Consider the following 26,752-nt stretch of genomic DNA (forward strand, 5'->3'; position numbering starts at 1 on the left):
TCTGTAGTTCTGTCAGAGTGGTCATAGGGTTCTTGGTCAGGGAGGTGACCAAGGTCCTTCTTGCCCGGTTGCTCAGCTTGGTCGGACGGCCAGCTCAAGGCAGAGTCTGGGTAGTTCCATACTTTTTCAATTTCCCAATGACGGAGGCCACTGTGCTTTTGGAACCTCTAGAAAATGGTTTTCTACCCCAGATATACGCCTCATCACAATTCTATCATCTTGCAGATCTACAGACAGTTCCTTGGACTTCATGGTACGGTTTCTGCTCTGACATGCACTGTCAATTGTTATAGGACAGGTGTGTTTCTTTCTAAATATTGTCCAAACAACTGAATTGGCCAAAGGTGGGCTCCAATAAAGTTGTGGAGTCATATCAAGGACGATCAAAGGACATTGGATGCACCTGAGCTCAATTTGAAGTGTTATAACAAAGGGGCATGAATACATACATAAATAATCCTGTATTTAATTTTCAATACATTTTCAAAAATAAATTAAAACATGTTTTCACTTTGTCATTATGGGGTATTGTCTGTAGATGGTTGAGAATACAAATGATTTAATCTATTCTAAATTCAGGCTGTAACACAACAAAATGTGGAATAAATCTAAGGGTATGAATACTTTCTGAAGGCACCATCTATGAATATCCCTTATATGTACTGTACTTCTTCCCATACCTTTCTACTATGATTGACATGTGTTAAAATGGTCAAACTGAACAAGCCACACAGGAAATATATTATTAATTATCATCATCTAAAGAAATGTCAGGTAAACCAGTGTTCTGATAGCTTAACCAAGTAGGCAGAATGGCCATGTACAGGTCAGTAATGTTAGTGGGAAAGGTCAAAAGACATACAATTTCCATTCTGGTTTTCATAGCTTTATTGAAAATAATCTTACACATGCACACTAGTGTAATGCCAGAAAAGCACTGCAATGGAGCATAGTGGTTCCAGTACACTCTTTGTTGTTGGTCTAGTACAAACCCTAAACAAACTGATCTCAAACTATGGTACAAAAAAATATATATCAAACGCTTAATGTAATTATTATAATATCAAGTCACATTTCATATGGGACACAATTATCTAAATAGGATCAATTACAAATGTGTAAATAAATTAATCAGACACTTTCCTATTGATGTACATGTTTAGCATCCAGAAGTTAAAATCATAGAAGTCAATAAATTAACCCTGCGTTATCTGGTCTCATGTAACAGCTCCTTCAAGCTAGCTACAGAGTGAATCAAGTACTGTAAACATTATTTTTTACATTGTTACGCAATGACTTAACTGTAATTCAATCTTTGCAGTCTTGGAAACCACATCCATGTCTTCAATTAAACAAACAATCTAGAAACTGTAATGTGAGCATTTATGTAAATGCCAGTAAATTCAACCATAGCATCAGCTCACCCAATATATATGTACCATATTTACATAGGTGAATATTGTGTTGTATCACTTAGCTATATTGAGTATATGACACTCATATACCCATATAAATAGATATGCAAACAAATTCATAAAAAGGCACCACAGAAATTCCTGATTTGAAATAAAACGTTGAATTAAGAATGTAAACATGCATGTGGTGTGATACAGTAGGTGTTCCTGGAAAGCTTTAACATTTAAAAAATAATATTAATAAATAACTCTTCAGCTAGAATGTCAAGTAGGACTCATTGGAAGAATAACCCTATTACACTATTGTCACACTGTAAATGATGCATTGTGGAGATCGAAAGGGAGATAAATAGTAGTAAACAGCTAGCAAGTTAGCCGCTAGTTAGCGATTTTGCAGTAAACAGAACTCTGATGTAAGCGATTAAATAAATGCATGCAATTTCCAATCAGATCAACAAAAAAAGGCACAAGACGGTTCACTTTTGCCATTTTACAAATGGTCATTTCTTAGCTAGCTAGCATCCATTTATCCGCCTCATACAACACACTGTTTACACTATGACGTAATAACAAAATAGGATTGTTGGGCAATAACTCTCTACACTCTGCAAAATATCTTCCATCTTCTTACCGATGGATAAACACGGAGAAGACTACCAGTCTGAGTCAAACACCCTCTTGCACATGTTGGAATTCTCCTGGTGGAGAGGGAACTCCGAGCCAGGCAACAGCTGCTTGTGGCCCCTGCGCGACACGTAGCGCTTCCCTGATGGCAGGCTCTCGTATTTTGTTAGGGACTCACTGCAAAAATGGACAATGTCAATTCATGAGCTATGTAATCAGAGACTGTACAGGTGGAATTATGAGCCATTTTCTCATTCCTAATTCACTGAAAATACAATGTAGAATTCACTAGGCTGCAATTGGTCTTTAGCCCCGGCCTACCTGAAGGGGAAGGTGGTCTTGTCCATCTGCATGCACACCAGGAAGGGGTACTCCGAGAACTGGACCGTGGTGATAAAGTCTAGCGACGCCTCTGTCTCAAAGCTCACTTCCATCCCAGTGCGCACAAAGTCCATGTCCACGGTCACATTCCCAGTCACCACCATGGCTCCCCTGCAAATAGACACAATTACAGATGACAAATAAAAATGGGTCGATGAGAATAATTTGTGTTTTTTCTCAACTAAAGATTCATTTGCATTTGGCTAGCCTTTGACCAGTAAAATGCCTTTTAACTCAACAGACAATTAACAGGTGGTGACTGGTGATGGACACAGAGGTGTGACAAAAATCTTTTACAAACTTGAGAATGTCTGAAAATGAAACCGCTATCGTCATATTTCTCTGCTTGAAAATCTCAAAATGGCCACTGCCAAGCCATCTGAAAGTCTGTCTGTGGAAGCATGCCTTTGGCCTAGATGTCACATGGGTTTGTTCTGCTCACTTGGATTTGTTCTGTACCTATAGATAGCCTGCTGGTCTATTATCAGAGGAGAGGATCCATACACCTGCCTCTGCCATTCCCCTTGTTGACTTTGAGCCAACACAGAATGCCACCTAAAATGCCATCGCGAAACAAAGACCAAGAAAGTCTATCTACAGTATCCAGATCAGCGTTTCAACTCTAGGAAGTCATGAATCGAGCAAATTTCATTTCTTCAACTAGTATATTTGGAGGACCAATCCCAATGGCACTAAGATCAGACCAACCAAATCACTTCTTGGATAACATTTTTGACAAGACAAAACAACTTGACATTGTCAAGACCACTAGCCTCAAATAGGTGATACAAGCACTGGAATTAAATGTCTCATAGTAGGATTGCTGATCTAGGATCAGTTTTGCCTTTTTGAATAAGATTACAGCATGGACAGGGGAAACCTGATCCTAGTCTGAGACGCTTTGGGGGAATAGCATGCTATTAACCCGCCATTAGTTTGGGGTGGAGATCAAAGAAATGAAGATGGTGTGGTGGAGGTGTGTCTACAGATACACTGTATTCTGACCTTCACTCCCCTCATAATTCCAACACCTTTATGCGCAATGAAATGATGAATAAGGTCCAGGAATCGGTCGGTTCCATGTGGAACATCTACTTTGTTTTTTAAAAGTCTTAGAATCTAGATAGGCGCTTTACAGTTCCATCACTGGATTATGTCATATATTTATCTACTGGAACGATGATGTTTTCTGGCCATTGGGTTTGCATTGACAGCAAGCGTCAGTCAGTCAACTACTCTAATCTAGTGCTGAATGAAATGATGTCACCTTCACATATATCTGATGGAGACGAGAATAGTCACGGAGCCACTCGCGAGCTTGCTCTATGAATCAGTGGATGAAATGAATCAGGTGTCATTTTTAGATTGGGCAGTTAACGTCAATCTGTCAATCATGTATTCCCAGTTCAGTTTGTAAATGCTGCACATGTTGACTTAAGCATAACATCACTTTAAAAGTCAAGTATTAGTGACCTATTCCATAAAAACACATTGGATTGAATCTTGGCCTTTTTCTCTGATCTGACCCACCAAAAAAAATGATTATTCCAAATTATCCAACAATAAGCATGACTAAGTACATTCAGTTGGCAACATATGAGAAGAATGCGCCAACTGAAAGTGTTTCTGTTTGCATTCTGCCCATCACTATTGAACCCAGGTTCCCTACTTGTTGTTGACGCTGGTCTTTGACTCCCTGTACCACAGGCTGACCTCCATGCCTCCTGAGATGTCGATGGCCAAACCACCCTGGAACTCGGCATTGGCCTTCAGCCCAGACTGAAGCTGGATGACCTGAAATGATGTAGGAGAAGAGAGAAAACAGGAGTGAAAACACAATAGCCGCTTGCCCATCCGGGCCAGTGAGTGCTAGTGTCAAGAGGTTTGAAACCAAGTGGCTGAACAAGGCAGACAACTAAAATGTGGCCTAGGCGGATACCGACACCTATAATAGTCTATATGAAGAAATTTGTAAAAAAATGTCAGGAGGTATCAGTGACTTTATATGATACAGAAGAACAAGTTGAATGAACTCAAAGTTCATTTGTGTGTTGTGATATATTAAAATACATTTGAAATAAAGTTTGATTGACTGATTGATGGATTGACTGACTGATTCATTGGTTGATTCATTGATTTAAGAGTGCCAACCTGGGAGTGGTCAGTGAGCAGGATCAGGCCCTTTACCACGTTCATGGGCTCGCCGGACATGGAGAACATCTTGGACATGAGGTCACTGTAACCCTTGAAGAAGGTCACAGGCCGCAGCTGGACGTCGAAGAGTAGGGCCGACATCCCAGCGAAGGACTCCAGGTCCTCCTCGCCTTCGTCCGGCTTGGCCGCAATCAGGGACTCCATGCCTTGCGCCTCAATCGCCACCTGGACAGCGAGAGATAAAATAAGGCATGACTACATATACAGTGCTTTTCTACATGACTGCATATACAGTGGGTATTATAAGTATTCACCCCCCTTGGATTTCTTCACATTTTATTGTGTTACAAATGATTTAATTGTCATTTTTTGGTCAATGATCTACAGAAAACAGTAACACGTGGTACCGATTATTTGAAAATTAAAACACTTATGTTCCATGATTAGAAAAAGATTCACCCCCGAGTCAATACATGTTATAATCACTCCTTTAACAGCAATGACAGCTGTGAGTCTCTAAGAGCTTTGTACACCAATATTCACCCATTATTCTTTTAAACAATTATTCAAGCTCTGTCAAGATGTTGGGGATCATGGCTAGACAGCCATTTTCAAGTCTTGCCAAAGATTTTCAAGCAGATTCAAGTCAAAACTGTAACTTGGCCACTCAGGAACATTCACTGTCTTCTTGGTAAACAACTCCAATGTAGATTTGGCCTTGTGTTGTAGGTCATTGTCCTGCTGAAAGGCAAATTCCTTATGCAGTGTCTGGTGTAAAGCAGACTGAAGCAGGTTTTCCTCCAGGCTTTTGCCTGTCCTTAGCTCTATCCCTTTTCATTTTATCCTGAAAAACTCCCCAGTCTTTGCCGATGTCAAGCATACCATGATGCAGCCACCACCGTGCTTGAAAATAAGGAGGCAGTTACTCAGTGATGCGTTGGATTTTCCCCATACATTATAGCTTTGCATTTAGGCCAAAAAGTGTATTCCTTTGCATTTTTCCTTTCAGTATTACTTTAGTGCCTTGCTGCATACAGGATGCATGTTTGGGAATATTTTTTATTCTGTATCTTTTTATTCTTTTCATTCATTTAGGTCATTATTGTGGAGTCACTTCAATGTTGTTGATCCATCCTACATTTCTCCCCCCCATCACATTCATTGAACTCCGTAGCTATTCTAAAATCACCAATGGCTTCATGGTGACACCCCTGAGCAGTTTCCTTCCTATCCTGCAGCTCAGTTCAGAAGGATGACTGTATCTCTGATGTGTCTGGGTGGTTTAATACATCATCCACAGCATAATTATTAACTTGACCATTCTTAAAGAGATATTTAATGTCCGATTTGACATTGTTACTCCTCTACCGATCACTGCCCTTGTTTATTAGGCTTACGAAAAGCTCCCTGGTCTTTGTAGTTGAATCTGTGCTTGAAATTCAAGTGATTCAATGTAACTTTTTGTGATTTGTTAAGACAAATTTGACTCCTGAGCTAATTTAGGCTTGCATAAACAAAGTGGGTGAATACTTATGCAACGACTATATGTTCGTTATTAAATTATAATAATAAAATAAATAACATTATTTTGACTTCGACGGAGTATTTAACTCAAGTCAATGACAAAACAAATACCACCTTGTAACGCAACAAAATTAGAATACTTTTGATACCCACTGTATAATATTAAAATGATCGAGGTAAAACTCTATAAACAGAAAATCGCTTTGGATAAAAGTTTCTGATAAATGGAATGATACATGGAATATAATGACACAATGATAGTGACATAGTGCCTTCAAAGTATTCACACTTCTTGACCTTTTCCACATCTTGTGTTAAATCCTGATTTAAAAAACAAACATATATATTTTTTTACAAATTAAAAGCAGAAATATCTTGAGTCAATAAGTATTCAATCCCTTATTGTTATGGTGGGCCTAAATAAGTTCAGGAGTAAAAATTTGTTTAATAAGTTATATGGATCTACCCTGAGCGCAATAATAGTGTTAAACATGATTTTTGAATGACTACCTCATCTCTGTACCCCACACATACAGATAATTGTAAGGTCCCTCAGTTGAGCAGTGCATTTCAAACACAGATTAAACCACAAAGACCAGGGAGGTTTGGAGGTTTTCCAATGCCTCACAGAGTAGAGCACCTATTGGTAGAAGTAGACATTAAATATCCCTTTGAGAATGTAGTGAAGTTATTGATTACACTTTAGATGGTGTATCAATACATCCAGTCACTGCAAATATACAGGCGTCCTACCTAACTATGTTGCCAGAGAGGAAGGAAACTGCTCAGGGATTTCACCATGAGGCCAACAGTGACTTTAAAACCGTTGCAAAGATGAATGGCTGTGATAGGAGAAAACTGTGGATGGATCACCAACATTGTAGTTACTCCATAATACTAACCTAATTGACAAGAAGAAAGCCTGTACAGAATAAAAATATTACAAAACATGCATACTGTTTGAAACAAGGCACTAAAGCAATACTGCAAAAAATGTGGCAAAGCAATGCCCTTTTGGTTCTGAATACAAAGTGTTATGTGTTGCATTGGATTAGCCCCAAACATAACAGAGTACCAACTCCTCATATTTTCAAGCATAGTGGTGGCTGCATCATGTTATGGGAATGCTAAGGACTGGGGAGTTTTTCAGGATAGAAAAGAAACAGAATGGAGCTAAGCACATGTGAAATCCTAGAGGAAAACTTGGTTCAGTCTGATTTCCACCAGACAGATGAAGATAAATTCACCTTTCAGCTGGACAATAACCCAAAACACCTAAAAGGCTGAATGTAAAAGTAGACATTAAACATTGTGTTTTTCGAAATCGTAACAAAAAATTTGGAAAAAGTCAAGGGGTGTGAATACCAGGGTAATTACCACCATTAACCACGCCATCCCAGGACCTCCACATTTCTGTCTGTAATAAAGCCATTTTCTGGAAAAAAAGGCTATTCTTATTGGCTGTGCACCTGCACACTCATTTTAAATCTAGATTAGAGCCTAAGGAATGCATTTAAATTGACTGATTTCCTTATACTAACTTGTAACTCAGTTGAATTGTTGAAATTGTTGCGTTTATATTTTTGTTCAGTATAGTTATAGCTAGCTACCTGGCTAATATCCAGCCCTTGAGATACCTAGCTTACTGAAATATCTGTGACTATTTGCCAGTTCTACACTCATTCTCAAAGAGTTAGGTGGTTTTTGTTTGGGGGATGTCTGTTGACACGGCAGGAGTCAAGGTATAACAAAAAAAAATCCCACCGTCAGCGGTGTCTCTCTGCCACTTGCTACTGTAGGTCTCTACTGAGCTAGTTCGTTTCACCCTTCTAGGTCATGGACGGAGTTTCCCGTTGGACAGAGTAGTGAATGAATGCGCTGCTAACAAGCCAATTCTGGGGGAGCAGGCGAACATAACGAGAATACAAGAATTACTCAAGATTACACTCGTTCGTAGAGGTAGGCGTGATTAGAACTCAGATCAAGAAGTCTCCTGAGCGTTGATCAATGCTTGGAATGCAATGGTAAGGGGGTAAACGCAATTTCACAAATAAAAAGGTGCGTAAATTGCGTTTACTCTCTACTACATCAATATCCTGTCAGGGAGGATTAAATCTACATTTGCCTTGCATTTTAGCTATCAAATTGACGTTTGGCGGCGCCTAATCAGTCAGTTCTGTACCTGCCTGGCGCCAGTGTGGGTGGAATGAGTGAGCTTGCCTGGCAAACAGAGCGCGAAATACATGAGGAAATAAAACTTGCCTTGAAATTAGATCACATTTTACGAATATTTTTCATATTGACACATTTGATCACTTTCTGTTCCCTTCTCATTTTAATTCAAGTATTTTCAACTTGCAACTTGAGAAAATGTCTGATTTAAGGTATTCCAGTACTTGAATTTCAGAGTGCCAAATTCAAGTACTTTAACCTGTTACTCCTACCCCCTACTTTCTCGAACATTCTGTTAAAAATCATGCAACATTTCAGCACCCTGCTGCTCATGCCAGGAATATAGTATATGCATATGATTAGTATGTGTGGATAGAAAACACTCAGACGTTTATAAAACTGGTTAAATCACTGCTGTGACTATAACAGAACATGCGTTTCATCGAAAAGCGCAGGAAAATCTGATCACTGAAAATGGAAATAAATATCCATGCGCCACTTCCAGGAATTGTTAAAGAAGAACTGAATTAAATGAGGCCGAGGTTGCAGTACCTACAGCTTCCACACGATGTCTAGAGTCTTGTCATTTGCTTCGGCTTTGATTCTTGGTCAAACCGAATCAAGGGAACCGATTCCCTCCGGTCTCCGACCGGATGTTTTGGTTGAGAAATATCCGGCCATTTTTTCCAGACGGACACCTATAGAATTTACATCGCCTCCTGATGAATTTTATCGCTTATTAACGTGTACTAATACCTAAAGTTGCATTACAAAAGTATTTAGAAGTGTTTTGTGAAAGTTTATCGTCAACTTTTTTAATTTAAAAAAATGACGTTACGTTATGAAACGCTATTTTTTTTCGTTTATCACAGTCTTCATAGATCGATATCTAGGCTATATATGGACCGATTTAATCGAAAAAAAGACCCAATAGTGATTATGGGACATCTAGGAGTGCCAACAAAGAAGATGGTCAAAGGTAATGAATGTTTTACATTTTATTTGTGCGGTTTGTGTAGCGACGACTATGCTAATTATTTTGTTTACGTCCCCTGCGGGTCTTTTGGGGTGTTACATGCTATCAGATAATAGCTTCGCATGCTTTCGCCGAAAAGCATTTTAAAAATCTGACTTGTTGCCTGGATTCACAACGAGTGTAGCTTTAATTCAAAACCCTGCATGTGTATTTTAATGAACGTTTGAGTTTTAACTAATACTATTAGCATTTAGCGTAGCGCATTTGCATTTCCAGATCTCTAGATGGGACGCCTGCGTGCCAGGTAGGAGCAAGAGGTTAAGCTCCTCAAGCACCTTATGCGAAAACCTCGAATACTTTCTGAAGGCACTGTAAATTTAATATAATTTCTTCATTATCAATTCACCAATTCATTCTCTTTACCTGGAGGCCATGCAGCATGGCGCCGTTACTGGCTCCGTAGATGTTCATGTTGCTCCTCCTGAGGACCCCCGAGCCAGAGTACAGAATGTCCAGACTGTAGGTGGTAGTGGCATCAGCGGTACCTGCAGGAAGTTGATTTAGTTATAAACATAATTATACAGTAATTAAAACAGAGCCTGTGACTGTGCCTCATGACAGCAATGACTAATCAACTCTGATTATATGACATACAGTGGTTCCTCCTTTAAAAGTTGCTGCGTACTGCAGCACAGCTTACATGGTGCCACAGAATTCTATGGCACGTTATTTAAGTGCCAACCACGGGTACCATTAATGCTAGTTAGTGCTAGTTTGACCACCAGAGGGCATCTTTGAGAACCATTTGATAGCCTTCAATAGTGGCTGTACTAGAGAAATTAAAACCTTTTTTGTATTAACATAGTATATGGGACTGATTAAGACATTTTATTAATTAATTTGATTAATATTGTGTTTCTATTCCAAGAAAAATGAAAAACCCTCTGAGTTTCTGTTAGGATGGAACAGAAAATATGGCGTTGTACAACGTGACGGTTGGGAGTAGGCTACAGTACTCTGCTATTTAGCTAAAGAATCCCTGTGTCGTCCGGGTACTCGGGAGACCGAGGTTCAATTCCCCGATGGGGAGGAAGGAGCAGGCTGTCCTTGTAAATAAGAATGTTCTTAACCAACTTGCCTAGTTAAATAAAAAGGTTACACTAAGAGCATAACATTTCTACACCCTAATTGTTGTCTAACTAATACCCAAACGGGGATTCAGTCAAAATAAAAACCTCCAGATCAGTCCCCATGCTTGTCTCAGAGCAGCACGAAATGGTGCTAAAATAGTTGTAGGCTTTTGCTTCAGATCCTATTGCTTCTAACTTCAATATGCTCTTTAAAAAACAAGACCTTCACCACTTTTAATAGCACATTAATCAACACTAGTGAGACTCATGTCGCCTACGGTAGGCCTACAGTATATCGGAAAATATGACGTGACTCTCCGCCAATAATTACATATAGAGGATTGGAGGAGTCTAAATTTAAACCAAAGCCACATCATGGGTCTCCCGGTAGCAGATGGCACGGGTTTCAAACCTGCATCAAGGCTTTTTGCACTGCGGGAGTACCCATCCACAAAGTATATTATATTCATCTGATCACTCTTCATAACATTCTGGAGTATATGCAAATTGCCATCATACAAACTGAGGCAGCAGACTGAAAATTTATATTTGTGTCATTCTCTAAACTTCTGGCCACCTCCAATTCACTCAAATGATGCCTATCAGAAGCTTCTAAAGCCATGACATTTTCCAAGCTGGAAGCATAAATATGCCATTATTAGTTACATCGTTTTAGTTTGAACGTGCAGACTGGCACTAAGAACAGTGGGAACGTTTCCCTAGTCAGCGCCATTATTAGTGCAATGCCCCTTAAAAAGTGTTGCTCTGTGCTACCCAGTGTGGTGGGGGGGGTCCACCCCCACTCCTCCTTCCTCCTTCCCCATGGGCTAGGTCTGTCTTCTGTGCACAGCTCTGCAGGTACATTCCGAGCCCCCCTGTCCTCGTGCCTTGAACCTTCCATTTAGGTTTATGTCGCCCATTCATTGTCAGGGACACAGTAGGACCCAAAAGCATAATCAGTGTTCTAACTCTCCCTTGCGCTGGTCTGGAGTAATGAAGTGGTGGCACAGGGTAGCGTACTAAACCACAAATGACCTCTAAGTAGCACAGCATAATAGCAAAACCTTTAGTGGAGCAACCGCTGTAGCTGTATCGATTTCTTTCAAATGTACTCAAATTCCTTAACGTGGAAATAGTTTTTCATTTAAATTGAACAGGAGAAATGTGTGTGTGTGTGTGTGGGGGGGGCTACTTACGTGCCATGAAGCCAGAGAAAGCAGAGGATGACCCAACCTTGGAGAAGCGGTCATAGTTGTGGGAGATCATGTCCTTCATGGCTTGCCGTAGAATTTTGCTGGAAATTGTAGCGACCAATAGAAACAAAATGGTAAATGATGAAGTATTTCAATTTGGAGTCACTTTTATTGTAAATAAGAATTTAATGTTTTTAAAACACTTCTACATTAATGTGGATTCTTGCCATGATTACGGATAATCCTGAATGAATTGTAATGAGTGAGAAAGTTAGAGGCATAAATATCATACCCTCTCAAAATGCTAACCTCCCTTGTTATTGTAATGGTGAGAGGTTGTCTTGGGGGTATGATAGGCGTCTATAACTTTCTAACTCACTCATCATATTCACGATTCTGTCAGGATTATCCATAATCATGCTAGAATCTACATTCATGTTGACCTGTTTAGAAACATTCTATTCATATTTAAAAGTGACTTCAAAATTACAGAAATGGGTAAATAATGTATTTTATTGGGCACAAAATCATATGAAACAACCAAAACAAACAGCAAATACATCCTACATGTTTGTAGAGTCACTACCTTGATGAAATCATTGTGTGCTAGGAATATGGGACCAAATACTGGCCATGTTGACTCCAATGCCTCCCATAGTTGTGTCAAGTTGGCTGGATGTCCTTTGGGTGGTGGACCATTCGTGCCAGGAATACAGGATCAAATACTCAACTATTGACAGCTTCAATACACATATACAGAGTGTACAAAACACGATGAACACCTGCTCTTTTCATGACAGACGGACCAGGTGAATCCAGGGTAAAGCTATGATCCTTTATTGATGTCACTTCTTAAATCCACTTCAAAAATCGGTGTAGATGAAGGGGAGACAGGTTAAATAATATTTTTTTAAGCCTTGAGGCATGGATTGTGTATGTGTCATTCAGAGGGTGAATAGGCAAATGATTGAAGTGTCTTTGAACGGGGTATGGTAGGCAGTGTTGTATTCGAGACCACCTAAAGCGAGAATGATTCAAGACCAATTCCGGAGCGAATTGAGTCCGAGTCAAGACGGGGGTAGACAGACAATACCGAGAGAGGGACAAGGGGTCTGAGACAAGGTCAAGACCATGATTGTAAATTTGTCAAATCATCACCATAAGGGTTCAAAATGTCCAGTATGTGTGTCCTATTTCAGAACAACATATGGATTCTTTAGACATTCAGAATAGTGGAAAAATGCATGCTGAGGGAAAATAGAGCCACTCTATAAATTATTACTAAACCAAACACTGTGGGGAACAATAGGCTTTCTACGCCTTCAGAGAAGGGCTAAGGATTTTAAAATAATTATTATAATAATTATTTTCAAAGATTTTCTGATTTAATGTTTTCAGTTTTTGTTGGAAAGGGTCAACACTGAAGAGAAAAAAAGACCAAATCAGTATTTTTGCTCGTCTCTGGGGAGATAACGCTAGCTAGCTAAGTCAGCCATTGGCTATGCCATCAGAGGAATTGGATCATTTTTTGTACCCCCCAGGGCTATTGAACTTATCCCAGAGTCCGCTCCAAGACGCCGCCAGCGGAGAAGAGGTATTCGGAGTGGAATTCTAGTCCGACTCAGGAGGCGGGCACACCTTCCACCGCTTCCAAGTATATTACTTGCTAATGTTAAGTCTCTGGACAATAAAGTAGACGAGCTCAGGGTGAGGATCTCCTTCTAGAGAGACATCAGGGACTGTAACATACTCTGTTTCATGGAATCATGCCTCTCTCGGGATATACTGTCCCCGTCCATACAGCCAACAGGATTCTCAGTTCATCGCGCAGACAGGAATAAAGATATTAAATAAAGAAAAAATATTATTTCCAACTTAACCTAAACTCTCTTCATCAGTAATCCATGTCTCTCTCCCCTTATCAACGCCTGCCACGTGATTGCTTTCCCTGCACTCAGCACATTCCAAGCTTAATTGCACACACTATTTATCTTCCTCCTACAAATTAATTAACTTAATGGTTAACTTCTGGTGTAGACCCTCTAAACCTAAGCACTCAATATTTCAATAGGATACCTGATAATTAACCCTATCCCAAGTTTATGAGTTAGTACCCAGAATCAATCATCTTCCAAATAAATTATTTTAGGTTAGTCACAGCCGTGTGTATTCCCCCTCAAGCCGATACCACGATGGCCCTACAGGAATTACACTGGACCTTATGCAAACATTTAACCATGGCAAGGAAACCACAGTTCTATCAACAAATTGACTGTAGTACTCACTTAGAAAAAACAGAGCAAAGGCTACTCGCTTTTGAGGTGCCTACAAGGCCCTCCCCCGCCAAATCAGATCACGACTCCATTTTGTTCCTCCTGGAAAACCAGCCACGTCGCAGACACCCCGACGTCATGCTCCCAGACAAGCTAAACACCCGCTTCGCTGTTTTGAGGATAATACAGTGCCACTGACGCAGGACGGTGGTCTGTGGACGGTGGGCTCTTGTTATCCGTGGCCGACGTGAGTAAGACATTTAAGCGTCTTAACCCTCGCAAGGCTGCTGGCCCAGACGGCCTCCCTTGCCACGTCCTCAGGGCATGCGCAGACCAGCTGGCTGGAGTTTTTACGGACATATTTAATCTCTCCCTATCCCATTCTGCTGTCCCCACTTGCTTCAAGATGTCCACCATTGTTCCTGTACCCAAGAACGCAAAGGTAACTGAACTAAATGACTATCGCCCTGTAGCACTCACTTCTGTCATCATGAAGTTCTTTGAAAGGCTAGAGGGATCATATCACCTCCACCGTACCAGACACCCTTGAACCACTTCAATTTGCTTACCGCTCCAATAGATCCACAGACGCAAATCACCATCACACTGCCCTATCCCATCTGGACAAGACTAATACCTACGTCAGAATGCTGTTTATTGACTATAGCTCAGCATTCAACACCATAGTATCCTCCAAGCTCATCATTAAGCTCGGGTCCCTGGGTCTGAACCCCGCCCTGTGCAACTGGGTCCTGGACCTCCTGACTGGCCACCCACCAGGTGGTGAAGGTAGGAAACGTCTCCACCTTGCTGATCCTCAATACACAAGGGTGCATGCTCAGCTCCCTCCTGTACTCCTTGTTCACCCATGACTGCGTGGCCACGCACGCCTCCAACTCAAATCATCAAGTTTGCAGACGACACAACAGTAGTAGGCCTGATTACCATCAATGACGAGACAGCCTACAGGGAGGAGGTGAGGGCCCTGACGGAGTGGTGCCAGGAAAATAACCTCTACTGAACGTCAACAAAACGAAAGAGCTGATCGTGGACTTCAGGAAACAGCAGAGGGATCACGCCCGAACCCGCGTCGATGGGACCGCAGTCGAGAAGGTGGAAAGCTTCAAGTTCCTCATCGCACACGTCGCTGTGCTCGTAATGTTACTTTGTACATTTACTCAAAATAACAAAAGTATGTTGATTACTCATATTTGCTGTCCTGCGCCTGACTCTCTACACCGGCTACGCACAGGACCCTTACAGCTTCTCCTTTTTTAAGAACAAGAAGTTTCAAATGATCATCATACGGTGAGAGTTTTATTGAAGCACACTTGCAGTTCGAAAATAACTTGTGTGAATGAAACATTGTTGCATTTAAAATGGAACTGACATCATTTTAGCAACATGAAATCTTATTAAAACTTTATTATCTAACACAACATGCCATTGGAACACAGGAGTGATGGTTGCTGATAATGGGCCTCTCTCTGTACACCCATGTAGATATTCCATTCAAAATCTTTCCAGCTACAATAGTCCTTTTCAACATTAAGGGGCGGCAGGGTAGCCTAGTGGTTAGAGCGTTGGACTAGTAACCGAAAGGTTGCAAGTTCGAATCCCCGAGCTGACATGGTACAAATCTGTCGTTCTGCCCCTGAACAGGCAGTTAACCCACTGTTCCCAGGCTGTTATTGAAAATAAGAATTTGTTCTTAACTGACTTGCCTGGTTAAATAAAGGTAAAATAAAAAATAAAAATAAAAAATCTTATCAATTTGATGTTATTGTAATGGACAAAAAAAAATGTTTTTCTTTTTAAAAACAACAACATTTCTAAGTGACCCCAAACTTTTGAACGGTAGTGTATATAGGGCATCAGCCTCTAAGGTGCAGGGTTGAGTAACCGGGTGGTAGCCGGCTAGTGATGGCTGTCTGATGGCCTTGAGATAGAAGCTGTTTTTCAGTCTCTCGGTCCCAGCTTTAATGCACCTGAACTGACCTCGCCTTCTGGATGATACGTTGGTGAACAGGCCGTGACTCGGGTGGTTGATGTCCTTGATTATCTTTTTGGCCTTCCTGTGATATTGGGTGCTGTAGGTGTGCCCCCGGTGATGAGTTGGGCAGCCCGCATCACCTTCCGGACCATCACAGAAGCTCCTTTGTGCATGATTTCTCGATTGTACTACATAAATTGATCAATCGTATACCTCCACTACACTACTTTGATACGAATCAGTAGGGATACACCACTGGCCCTTTGAGTTTTACAAAAAGAGCGAGCTGGTATTACGGTTGCGGTCCTTTCAAAATAACAAACTTGTCACACACTTAAGGCATATATGTTCACCACTGCGCAAACATGTCTTTAATAGATATAAAGGCTGTTAAGATAATGTTACAAGAAAGCCGTTTCATGCGCTGACTAAATTAAAGCTGATAATTATGAGTTTTTTTACTCTGCTGGTCTCGGCAAGAAATTACAAGTCCTCACTGTCTGAGACCGAGTCAAGACCAAGTACAAATGTATCCGACACCGAGACACTCAATATGTGGCCTCGAGACCGGACTGTTAGTAGGTGCCAGGCGCACCGGTTTGTGTCAAGAACTGCAACGCTGCTGGGTTTTTCACACTCAACAGTTTCCTATGGTGTATCAAGAGTGGTCCACCACTCAAAGGATATCCAGCCAACTTGAAGCAACTGTGGGAAGCATTGGGGTCCAACATGGGCCAGCAACCCAGTGGGACGCTTTTGACACCTTATGAAGACAATGCCCCAACGAATTGAGGCTATTCTGAGGGGTGGGGGCAGGGGCGGGGAGGCTATTCTTGATGTTTCGTATACAGGTCCCCTAAAATGGGGGGACTACAAACATTGCTGTCATTTCTAAAACAGTTCAACAAGGATAGAAATACCCTTAAATTAAATCTGACAGTCTGCACTTTAACCTCATGTAGAATTTCAAATCCAAAAGTGCTGGAGTACCGAGCCAAAACAACAACAAAATGTGTCACTGTCCCAATACTTTTGGAGCTCACTTTAAGTAACGTCTGCCTTCAATTTAGGTTGACACAGCAGTGCCTGCTGGTCTAGCAGGTAACGCCACTGCCTGCACCACATATACACCACCCCAGTGTGGGTACAAATCCCAGCCCCACCTCTAGTCTCCCACTCATTTAGTGCTGTTTCTGTCTGAATAAAATGAAAACACCAAAGAAATTACAAATCAAAATGTAAATCCCATCACCCACCTGGCAGGCATTTCAAAGTGGAGGATGTCGTTGACCTTGGAAAGCATGTACTTGTTCAACTCTCTGGGCAGGTTTCCGATGGACAGGAGCATGTTCTTCACCTCCATGTAAGAGGGGTTGCTGCTGAAGACCACATCCGCAGCTGCTGCCCTCACATTCTTCTCATAGACCCGGCGGTTCTGGTGGTACACTCGGTTCACCGTCTGCTTCACCTGAAATATATGTATACACACAGTTGAAGTCAGAAGTTTACATACACTTAAGTTGGAGTCATTAAAACTTTTTTTTTTTTTCAACCACTCCACAAATGTCTTATTTTTCGTGTTTCGGCAAGTCGGCTAGGACACCTACCTTGTGCATGATACTATACATTTTTCCAGCAATTGTGTACAGACAGATTTTTTCACTTATAACTCACTGCATCACAATTTCAGTGGGTCAGAAGTTTACTGTGCCTTTAAACAGCTTGGAAAATTCCAGAGAATGATGCCATGGCTTTAGAAGCTTCTGATAGGCTAATTGACATCATTTGAGTCAATTGCAGGTGTACCTGTGGATGTATTTCAAGGCCTACCTTCAAACTCAGTGCCTTTTTGCTTGACATCATGGGAAAATCAAAATAATTCAGCCAAGACCTCAGAAAAAGTAGACCTCCACAAGTCTGGTTCAACCTTGGGAGCAATTTCCAAACACCTGAAGGTACCACGTTCATCTGTACAAACAATAGTACGCAAGTATAAATAAACACCATGGGACCACGCGGCGTCAAATCACTCAGGAAGGAGACGTGTTCGGTCTCCTAGAGATGAATGTATTTGTGAAAAGTGCAAATCAATCCCAGAACAACAGCAAAGGACCTTGTGAAGATGCTGCTGGAGGAAACGGGTACAAAAGTATCAATATCCACAGTAAAACGAGTCCTATATCGACATAACCTGAAAGGCCGCTCAGCAAGGAAGAAGCCACTGCTCCAAAACTGCCATAAAAAACCCAAACTACAGTTTGCAACTGCACTTGGGGACAGAGATCGTACTTTTTGGAGAAATGTCCTCTGGTCTGATGAAACAAAAATAGAACTGTTCGGCCATAATCACCATTGTTATGTTTGGAGGAAAAAGGGCGAGGCTTGCAAGCCGAAGAACACCATCCCAACCGTGAATCACGGGGGTGGCAGCAACATGTTGTGGGGGTGCTTTGTTGCAGGAGGGACTGGTGCTCTTCACAAAATAGATGGTTTCATGAGGGAGGAAAATTATGTGGATATATTGAAGCAACATCAAGACATCAGTCAGAAAGTTAAAGCTTGGTCGCAAATGTGTCTTCCAAATGGACAATGACCCCAAGCATACTTCCAAAGTTGTGGATAAATGGCTTAAGGACAACAAAGTCAAGTTATTGGAGTGTCCATCACAAAGCCCTGACCTCGGAGTGTGCGAGCAAGGAGGCCTACAAACCTGACTCCGTTACACCAGCTCTGTCAGGAGGAATGGGCCAAAATTCACCCAACTTATTGTGGGTAGCTTGTGGAAGGCTACCCGAAACATTTGACCCAAGTGAAACAATTTAAAGGCAACGCTACCAAATACTAATTGAGTGTATGTTAACTTCTGACCCACAGGGAATGTGATGAAATAAATAAAAGCTGAAATAAATCACTCTACTACTATTCTGACATTACACATTCTTAAAGTGGTGATCCTAACTTACCTAAACAGGGAATTCTTACTAGGATCAAATGTCAGGAATTGTGAAAAACTGAGTTTAAATGTATTCGGCTAAGGTGTCTAAACTTACGACTAACTGTGCGTGTTTCTCTAACACGTTTTGTTACTTTACAGCAGGTGTCCACATACATACTAAGGGTATATCGAAATAAGAGAAATGTATCTAAATATATGGCTCTGGGAATCCAGCTTCCCACATCCGGCACTTCCCCTGTGAATTTAGACGTCAAATGGCCTCACCTCGTCTGTGATGAGGGCGACGTCGTATCTCTGCAGGGCTGTGAGGGAGATGGTGCAGTAAGCTCCGACCTCCGACTCAGCATATTTGGAAAACAGGGGAATGGCCTCGGGCAGCAGGGAGTTCTTCAGCGCTAGCAGGTACATCTGAACGTCTGACTCCACCTGCGTACTGTCGGGACCTTCCAGAATCATCTTCTTCACCTCAACCACAGTCTGGGTTGTACATGAGACAAAAACACACAATAAGTCAGCCACTGTATAGTTCCTTTTAAGAAATTGTAACTTTTTTTGGTGCATTTCACAACAGGATCATATTTATTTTATTTAACTAGGCAAGTCAGTTAAAAACTAATTCTTATTTACAATGTCGGCCTACCCCGGTCATACCCTAACCCGGATGACACTGGGCCAATTTTGCGCAACCCTATGGGACTCCCAATCATGGACAGTTGTGATACAGCCTGGAATTGAACCAGGGTCTGTAGAGTTTCCTCTAGCACAGAGATGCAGTGCCTTAGACCGCTGTGCCACTCAGAGCCCAAATCCAGAGGGATAATTTCTGTATCTTTTCGAACCATCAGACACAGCTACGTCTCACTATTGTATCACTACTATATTCCAGTCTGGCATTCTAATAGTTGTACTTGGTTCAGTTAAAAACGTCCAATCAGTATTCTCTTGGTTGAAGATTATTCAATTGCTTAAAAAGGGACATTTAAACTCATTTCTACTTCACATTCATCGAGACAATGCCTATTCATAGTTGGTTAAAATGACATGATGCACAACAGATGATGTTATCAGAAACAATCATCTTCCTCCATTTTTTGAACTATGAAACACACCATTTTCACATATGTTGATGTTCGGGTGGTGCTGGAGATGAATATTAAGTAAACAGAATGTGTGAATCCCTTTAAGAACGAGTTTTGTACATCTCCCCTCATTACAGACATCGGGTCAAACATATTCGATACTCACTGGTAGCTCACAACCCCCTTTCTGACAGAGCTTGTGCACAAGGGCACCCATGATGATCACCACCGACTCTTTGATGTCATTACTGACAATCTTGCCCTTTGAAATGTCCTGAAAAAAACAATGCGTGTAATTAAAAATCACCATACGTTTTACACACACAAAAAAAACACCATTTTAAATATAAGTGTAAATTTGAAAGCCGTAGGTGGAAAATCGAAGAGAAAGAGAAACTGCACCACAAATTATTTGTGTACACACTATTGGTCAAAGGTTTTAGAGACCCTATTCATTCAACAAGGGTTCTTTATTTTTTACAGTTTTCTACAATGCAGAATAATAGTGAAGACATCAAAACTATGAAATAACACATATGGAATCATGTAGCAAACCAAAATGTTTTAAATAAATCATATATATTTTATATTTGAGTTTCTTCAAAATAGCCAGCTTTTGTCTTTCATGACATCTTTGCACACTCATGGCACTCTCAACCATAGTGTCTTAACAACCGTTCGATAGGTGCATGTTCATTCATTATTTATGGTTCATTGAACAAGCATGAGAAAGTGTTTAAGCCCTTCACAATGAAGATCTGTGAAGTTATATGGATGTTTACAAATTATCTTTGAAAGACAGGGTCCTGAAAAAGGGACGTTTATTTTTTTGCTGAGTTTAATTAATGAAGCTGCCAGTTGAGTCTAGTGTTGCGGTGCCTGTCAGAAGTCACAATGACATATCTGTCTAACCAACTGAAAACGTTGAACGGACTTTTACCGAATAATTTCTCCCCATCCCGCTGTGTTGGACATGCATTTCATTCATTTTGGTTTGTAGAGTTCAAGGAAGTGGCAGCCTTTGGCAGCCATTGGCCACTCACCACCAAAGCCTGGAGCATTCTTTCGTTGGGGTGCGAGGCGAAGCCGCAGGCGTACAGGAACCTTTCCTGCAGAACCAGGCCTTTGGGGTCGGCAAAGTTGAGGAACTGCAGCATGGCGTCCAGGGAGGCGGGCGTCTGGGACGAGGTCACGGCGTCCACCACCTGAGGTCTGCAGACCACGACAGAGTTGGAGAGAGGCAGTGAGGCAGAAGTCTAAAATGTCACAATATTCCCTATATAGTTAACTATGTGGCTCTGGCCAAAAGACCCAAGGGGCGAGAGACAGACAGCAAGGAAATGGGGTGACAAGTCACTACATCTCATAAGAAAGCATCACAGCCCGAGAGAGAAAAAGACAAACATACATTAAAAAAAGAGGAGAAAACAAGAGATTGAGAAGAGAAGTGAAAAGAGAGAGAGAGAGGTGGGTAAGTGCTAGGCCTTACAGGGCAGTCTTGGTGGAGCTCTTCAGCACTTGGAGGATCTCGTCCTTGGAGGCTTTCCTTATGCTCTGGATGAGAGCCAGGAAGCGTCGGGGAGCGATGGCCTTTGACAAGCTATCTGGTTCAAACTGCTTCTGGACCTCTTGCCAGTGCTCAAACAGCTAGCGGGGTGAGCAGAGAAGAGGAAAATAAGGGGGGGGATGCTAATTTCTTAATTACATGTTTGGACAGCAAGGACATGCATCGATAGTGTGGTATAGCGTTGGTAAATACAGACTTCACAAGGGCTTTTCACACTAATTGTAACACCCTGTACTGTGTTGGTTCTGATGATTTCATTCTAGCACCATTCCAGCAATCAACCAGGCCAGCATCGTACAGTTTTCCTCTGCCCTTTTTAATTATTCTATAGCAAAGAGTCATTTAGTTCGGGAGTCAATACCGTCAATGTAAAAGCTGAATTGAAGATTATATTGAAGGTTATATTGGAATCTTTCAGAGGAAAAAGTCAGTGTCCAAGGTTGAAAAACGACGTGAAGCACTTTTTTTACTTTATTGTTTCTCACAACCACTCACCGATTGACAGCCCTTGCATTGGGATTTGACCTTCTCAGCTGTCACACCAACCGCATACAATTTCTCATCAAGTGATTTGACAACACTGGCGACATTCTTCCCCGCCGCCTCAAATGGCCCAGCCTCAATTGTTACCAGCGTCAAGTTTTGCCTGAGGACAACATAAATTAACAAATCCAAATCAAATCAGTTTCTGTTCCTTGCAATTGATGCGCTCAGAAAGCCTACTCAAATCAGTAAGTGAAAAAAAGAACATTACTTTTACAATGAAAGAACACGTGTTGGATTAATGTAGTAAACACAAAGAAGAAATACAACTATTGCCTCAATGTTTACAGCAGAATTTCACCATTAAAATTCAATTTGACTCTCGTGTCATACTTTTCTTAAAGCCGCATTGTTGGTTAAGGGCTTGTAAAGTAAGCATTCCTGTTGTATTTGGCGTATGTGACAAACCTGGACACGATTTTAGCGGCGGTGGTGCGGCGTGCGTTGACTGCTAAGATGTGAGTCTCCTTGGCTGTGGCTGACTTAATGAAGCCATCCTCCAGGGTGAAAACAGTGACAGAGCTGGACTCCCCACTCACGCCCAGGACCTGAATGTAGGTGGTGAAGCCGGTCTCTGCGGTCTTGCAGGTCTCCAAAGCCTTGGTCCTTATCACCTGGCCTTGGGAAGCCTTGTACTCTACCGTACACCTCCCTGAAACATCATTCTGTTCCCAGAAAGATCAGTCAGCCAACCAAAAGTACTCACACAGAAAACCATAGAAAAACAATTAAGCATTTGTTCGAATTATTTACATTGAGAATTCATTGCAAACTTACAACAGTGTTTATGGTCAAATGTTATTTTACAGTGCATTATTTTTATTTTTTTATTTTTTTAATGACACGACACCTGCTCATTCAAGGGTTTTTCTTATTTTTACATTTTAGAATAATAGTAAAGACATCAAAACTATGAAATAACACATGGAATCATGTAGTAACCAAAAGTGTTAAACAAATCAAAATACATTTTAAATTTGAGATTCTTCAAATATCAAGGCAAAGGGTGGCTGACAGCTTTGCACACTCATGGTATTCTCTCAACCAGCTTCACCTGGAATGCTTTTCCAACAGGAGTTCAAACATATGCTGAGCACTTGTTGGCTGCTTTTCCTTCACTCTGCAGTTCAACTCATCCCAAACCATCTCAATTGGGTTGAGGGCAGGTGATTGTGGAGGCCAGGTCATCTGAAGCAGCACTCCATCACTCTCCTTCTTGGTTAAATAGCCCTTACACAGCCCGGAGGTGTGTTGGGTCATTGTCCTGTTTAAATACAAATGACAGAGCAAACCAGATAGGATGGCGTATCGCTGCAGAATGCTGTAGTAGCCATGCTGGTTAAGTGTGCCTTGAATTCTAAATAAATCACAGACAGTGTCACCAGCAACGCACCTCTACACCATCACACTTCCTCCTCCATGCTTCACGGTGGGAAATACAGATGCGGAGATCATCCGTTCACCAGCAACGCGTCTCACAAAGTTTGGAACCCAAAATCTAAAATTTGGACTCATCAGATGAAAGGACACATTTCCACCTGGCTAATGTCAGGTGGGGTGATTACCTCATGAAGCTGCTTGAGAGAATGCCATGAGCGTTCAAAGCCGTCATCAAGGCAAAGGGTGGCTATTTGAAGAATCTCAAATATATTTAGATTTGTTTAATACTTTTTTGGTTACTACATGATTATGTGTGTCATTTAATAGTTGTGATGTCGTCACTATTATTCTACAATGTATAAAATAGTAAAAATAAAGAAAAACCCTTGTTGAATGAGTAGGTGCTCTAAAACTTTTGACCAGTAGAGAGAGAGTGTGTGTGTGTGTGTGTGTGTGTGTGTGTGTGTGTGTGTGTATAATATATCTTAGTAAGTGCCTGCTAAAATAGGACTGCAGATTAAATGTTTCCACAATTTCCTGTAACTGTATATGCATTGGGTCTCATTTACCTCTATGACCTTCCCAGATCTGGATTGCACCTGCAGCAAGCTAGCCACACCCCTTTTCAAGTTCTTAATGGAAGCAGGCTCCGCCTTGTAGCAGTAAAAGCTGCTCACCTGAAACAGAGGTATGGAACAACAAACAAGTCAATATGATACGAAACAGTGCACTAGAGTCAAGGGACAGAACAGCCAAATTAACAGTACTTCTCTCCGATTATCAAAGTGCCTCAGATAATGATGAGATGTCAACAAATGGAAAAGGGTCTGACTACGTAGGGTCTGACTGTGAAATGCATCTTGAGGGAGTTCCTTTTCTCTTGGCAAGGTATGTGTCACACCCTGATCTGTTTCAGCTGTCTATGTGCTTGTCTCCATCCCCCTCCAGGTATCACCCATCTTCCTCATTATCCTGTGTATTTATACCTTTGTTCTCTGTTGCCAATTCATTTTGTTTTGTGAAACCTAAGCAGCCCTGTTCCTTGCTTTCTAGTCCGTCCCAGTTTTGACCATTCTGCCTGCCCTGACCCGGAGTCTGCCTGCTGTTCTATACCTTGGGGCAGCAGCGTGGCCTAGTGGTTAGAGCGTTGGACATGGCCAAAAGGTTGCAAGATCAAATCCACCGAGCTGGCAAGTTACATTCTGCCATTCTGCCCCTGAACAAGGCAGTTAACCCACTGTTCCTTTGCAATCATTGAAAATAAGAATTTCTTCTTAACTGACTTGCCCCACGTCACTGGATTATTGACCCCTGCCTGCCCTGACCCCCTTGTACCCTCTCTGGATGACTGACCTGTTGTTTGCCTGCCCCTGTACTAGAAATAAATGTTTGTTTCTTTGACACGGTCTACATCTGGGTCTTACCTGAAACCTGACAGTATGGCCATGGCGTGGCACAGGGGGCAAAAATAGTCACTTTCTTGGCAAGGAATGCCCATGGCAACCCAAGACACATTCTGCAGTCAGACACTATCAAACAAATGTCTTATTCACCTTCACAGCGTATTACACTCAACTCAGGGCATCACACTGTAAAATCACACTTTGAGGTTTAGATTAAACCACTAGATGTATTAGGTTTTAGTTATTATATTTGTTGAAGACAATCATTCTTCTTCATTCTTCAACCTTATTTTGTCCATACTCAGCCATTATCAACTCAGAGAGATAGAAGGCTTCATTTGAAAAACCATGTCTAACATTGCAGAGACTACAGCATAAAAAGTCCAAAATACAATACAAAAGTACAAAGGTTGCAGACAATAAATCACATTGTAGTAAAAACAAACAGTCACCCTAAGGTCACTATTATCACTCACCGGCCAGTTTATTAGGTACACAACCCTGTTCATGAAAACGATCGCTCCTACAGACAGTGAGTCACATGGCAGTGGCTTGTAATTTAAAGCAGGCAGAAAGGCATCAAGGCAATCAGTTACTGTTCAATTGAATGTTAGAACGGGCAACACAAGTGACCTAAACAACTTTGAGCATGGTATCCTGGGTTTTTCCACGCACGACTGTGTCTAGGGTTTACCGATAATGGTGAGACAAACAAAAACATCCAGTCAACGGCCGTCCTGTGGGCGAAAACGGCTGTTTGATGAGAGAGGTCCAAGGAGAATGGCAACAATCATGCAGGCTAACAGGCGTTCAATCTGCATCAACTGCGTGATGCCATCACGTCAGCATGGACCAACATCCCTGTGGAACATTCCTGTTGAACGCAAAGGGGCGTCCGACCCGGTAGTAGATGGGTGTACCTAATAAAACTGGCCAGTGAGTTTATGTTGCCACTTATTATAGTTCGTAATACTATGAGATACATTTAGTTTCAATATATACAGTCCCGTGCTAAATTCGCAATATTTTCAAAACAGATTAAGCTGATCACAATGCATTCAACAGGACATTCACTGATCAACTGGTTGACCTATTCACCTCACCCAGTCTGTGTCATCCAGGAACGGCACCCCTTTGCCACGCCGATGCCCCCACGCTTCTCTCGTGAGATCTGATAACCGGCCGGCCAGCAATCTGAAGGATTGACCCTTGCCCTGTACTCACCATCTGTCTGGTATTTCCCCTTCCAGCGTCACCACACCAACACATTGCCAATTACGGTTCTATTAATAGTCCCCAGCGATACAGATGTCATCAATGATGCTCCAGAAATGGCTCCCATACTAGACTTAGTATTTATTTATTTTTATCTTAACTGATTATAGTAAAATTGATGGTTGATATAAATGTACAATTGTACAATACTTTTATGACTATTGACCTATGAAGATAGAACAGCAATAGTACTACAATGATAGAAAAATAGCTATTTGTAGTATATCTAGTATACTTCTGGTAACAATTAAACATCCTACAACATCTACCTATGGCAGATGATCTCCACTACAGTATACCCAAAGCACATTCATATACCCAAAGCACACAACTGCCTTAAGTTAAAGCAATAATTTTGCATTATGCATCAATAAAAACATAGTAACACTTTACTTAGCTGCAAGTATAATGCATTATGATGCAGTAATTATTTGTAAGACCTGTTATGAGTTTGAACGGGCCCCTTAATAATGTCTTACAATAGAAACTAACCAACATCCACAGCTCTTACCTTTCCGTTTTTCAGGTGCACCATGAAGGGCCTTTCCAGTGCTGCCAGCTTATTCTCTCCGAGAAGGCTTTGCGTTGTGGCGCCCTCGAATATGTTCTTCTTGGCTGAGCGTTGGGCCACACTTTTTATCTTCACGTTTGAGATCTGCAGATGGGAATGGAGGAGCTTGTTAGATGATAAGGACATTTCAAGCAGCTCAATAT

General features: G+C 41.4%; 1 protein-coding gene across 3 annotated transcripts in view; it reads right to left on the reverse strand.

Moving 5' to 3' along the window:
* Positions 1 to 870: 870 nt before the first annotated feature.
* Positions 871 to 26,752, reverse strand: part of LOC118362906 (microsomal triglyceride transfer protein-like) — a 29,638-nt gene continuing 3,756 nt past the window's right edge. For all 3 annotated transcript variants that reach the window (XM_052486573.1, XM_052486574.1, XM_035743624.2), the window contains 15 exons: positions 26,550 to 26,693; positions 23,930 to 24,037; positions 22,389 to 22,645; positions 21,933 to 22,083; positions 21,360 to 21,517; positions 20,914 to 21,082; positions 20,037 to 20,144; positions 19,056 to 19,268; positions 17,092 to 17,303; positions 11,573 to 11,670; positions 9,670 to 9,791; positions 4,572 to 4,799; positions 4,090 to 4,214; positions 2,361 to 2,531; positions 871 to 2,216 (listed from right to left, as the gene is read on the reverse strand). In XM_052486573.1, coding sequence (XP_052342533.1) covers positions 2,069 to 2,216; positions 2,361 to 2,531; positions 4,090 to 4,214; positions 4,572 to 4,799; positions 9,670 to 9,791; positions 11,573 to 11,670; positions 17,092 to 17,303; positions 19,056 to 19,268; positions 20,037 to 20,144; positions 20,914 to 21,082; positions 21,360 to 21,517; positions 21,933 to 22,083; positions 22,389 to 22,645; positions 23,930 to 24,037; positions 26,550 to 26,693 — 2,412 coding nt within the window. In that variant the 3' untranslated portion in view covers positions 871 to 2,068. The remainder of the gene's footprint in view (positions 2,217 to 2,360; positions 2,532 to 4,089; positions 4,215 to 4,571; positions 4,800 to 9,669; positions 9,792 to 11,572; positions 11,671 to 17,091; positions 17,304 to 19,055; positions 19,269 to 20,036; positions 20,145 to 20,913; positions 21,083 to 21,359; positions 21,518 to 21,932; positions 22,084 to 22,388; positions 22,646 to 23,929; positions 24,038 to 26,549; positions 26,694 to 26,752) is intronic.

This window comes from Oncorhynchus keta, chromosome 29 (assembly GCF_023373465.1).
Source record: "Oncorhynchus keta strain PuntledgeMale-10-30-2019 chromosome 29, Oket_V2, whole genome shotgun sequence".
Lineage (NCBI taxonomy): Eukaryota > Metazoa > Chordata > Actinopteri > Salmoniformes > Salmonidae > Oncorhynchus > Oncorhynchus keta.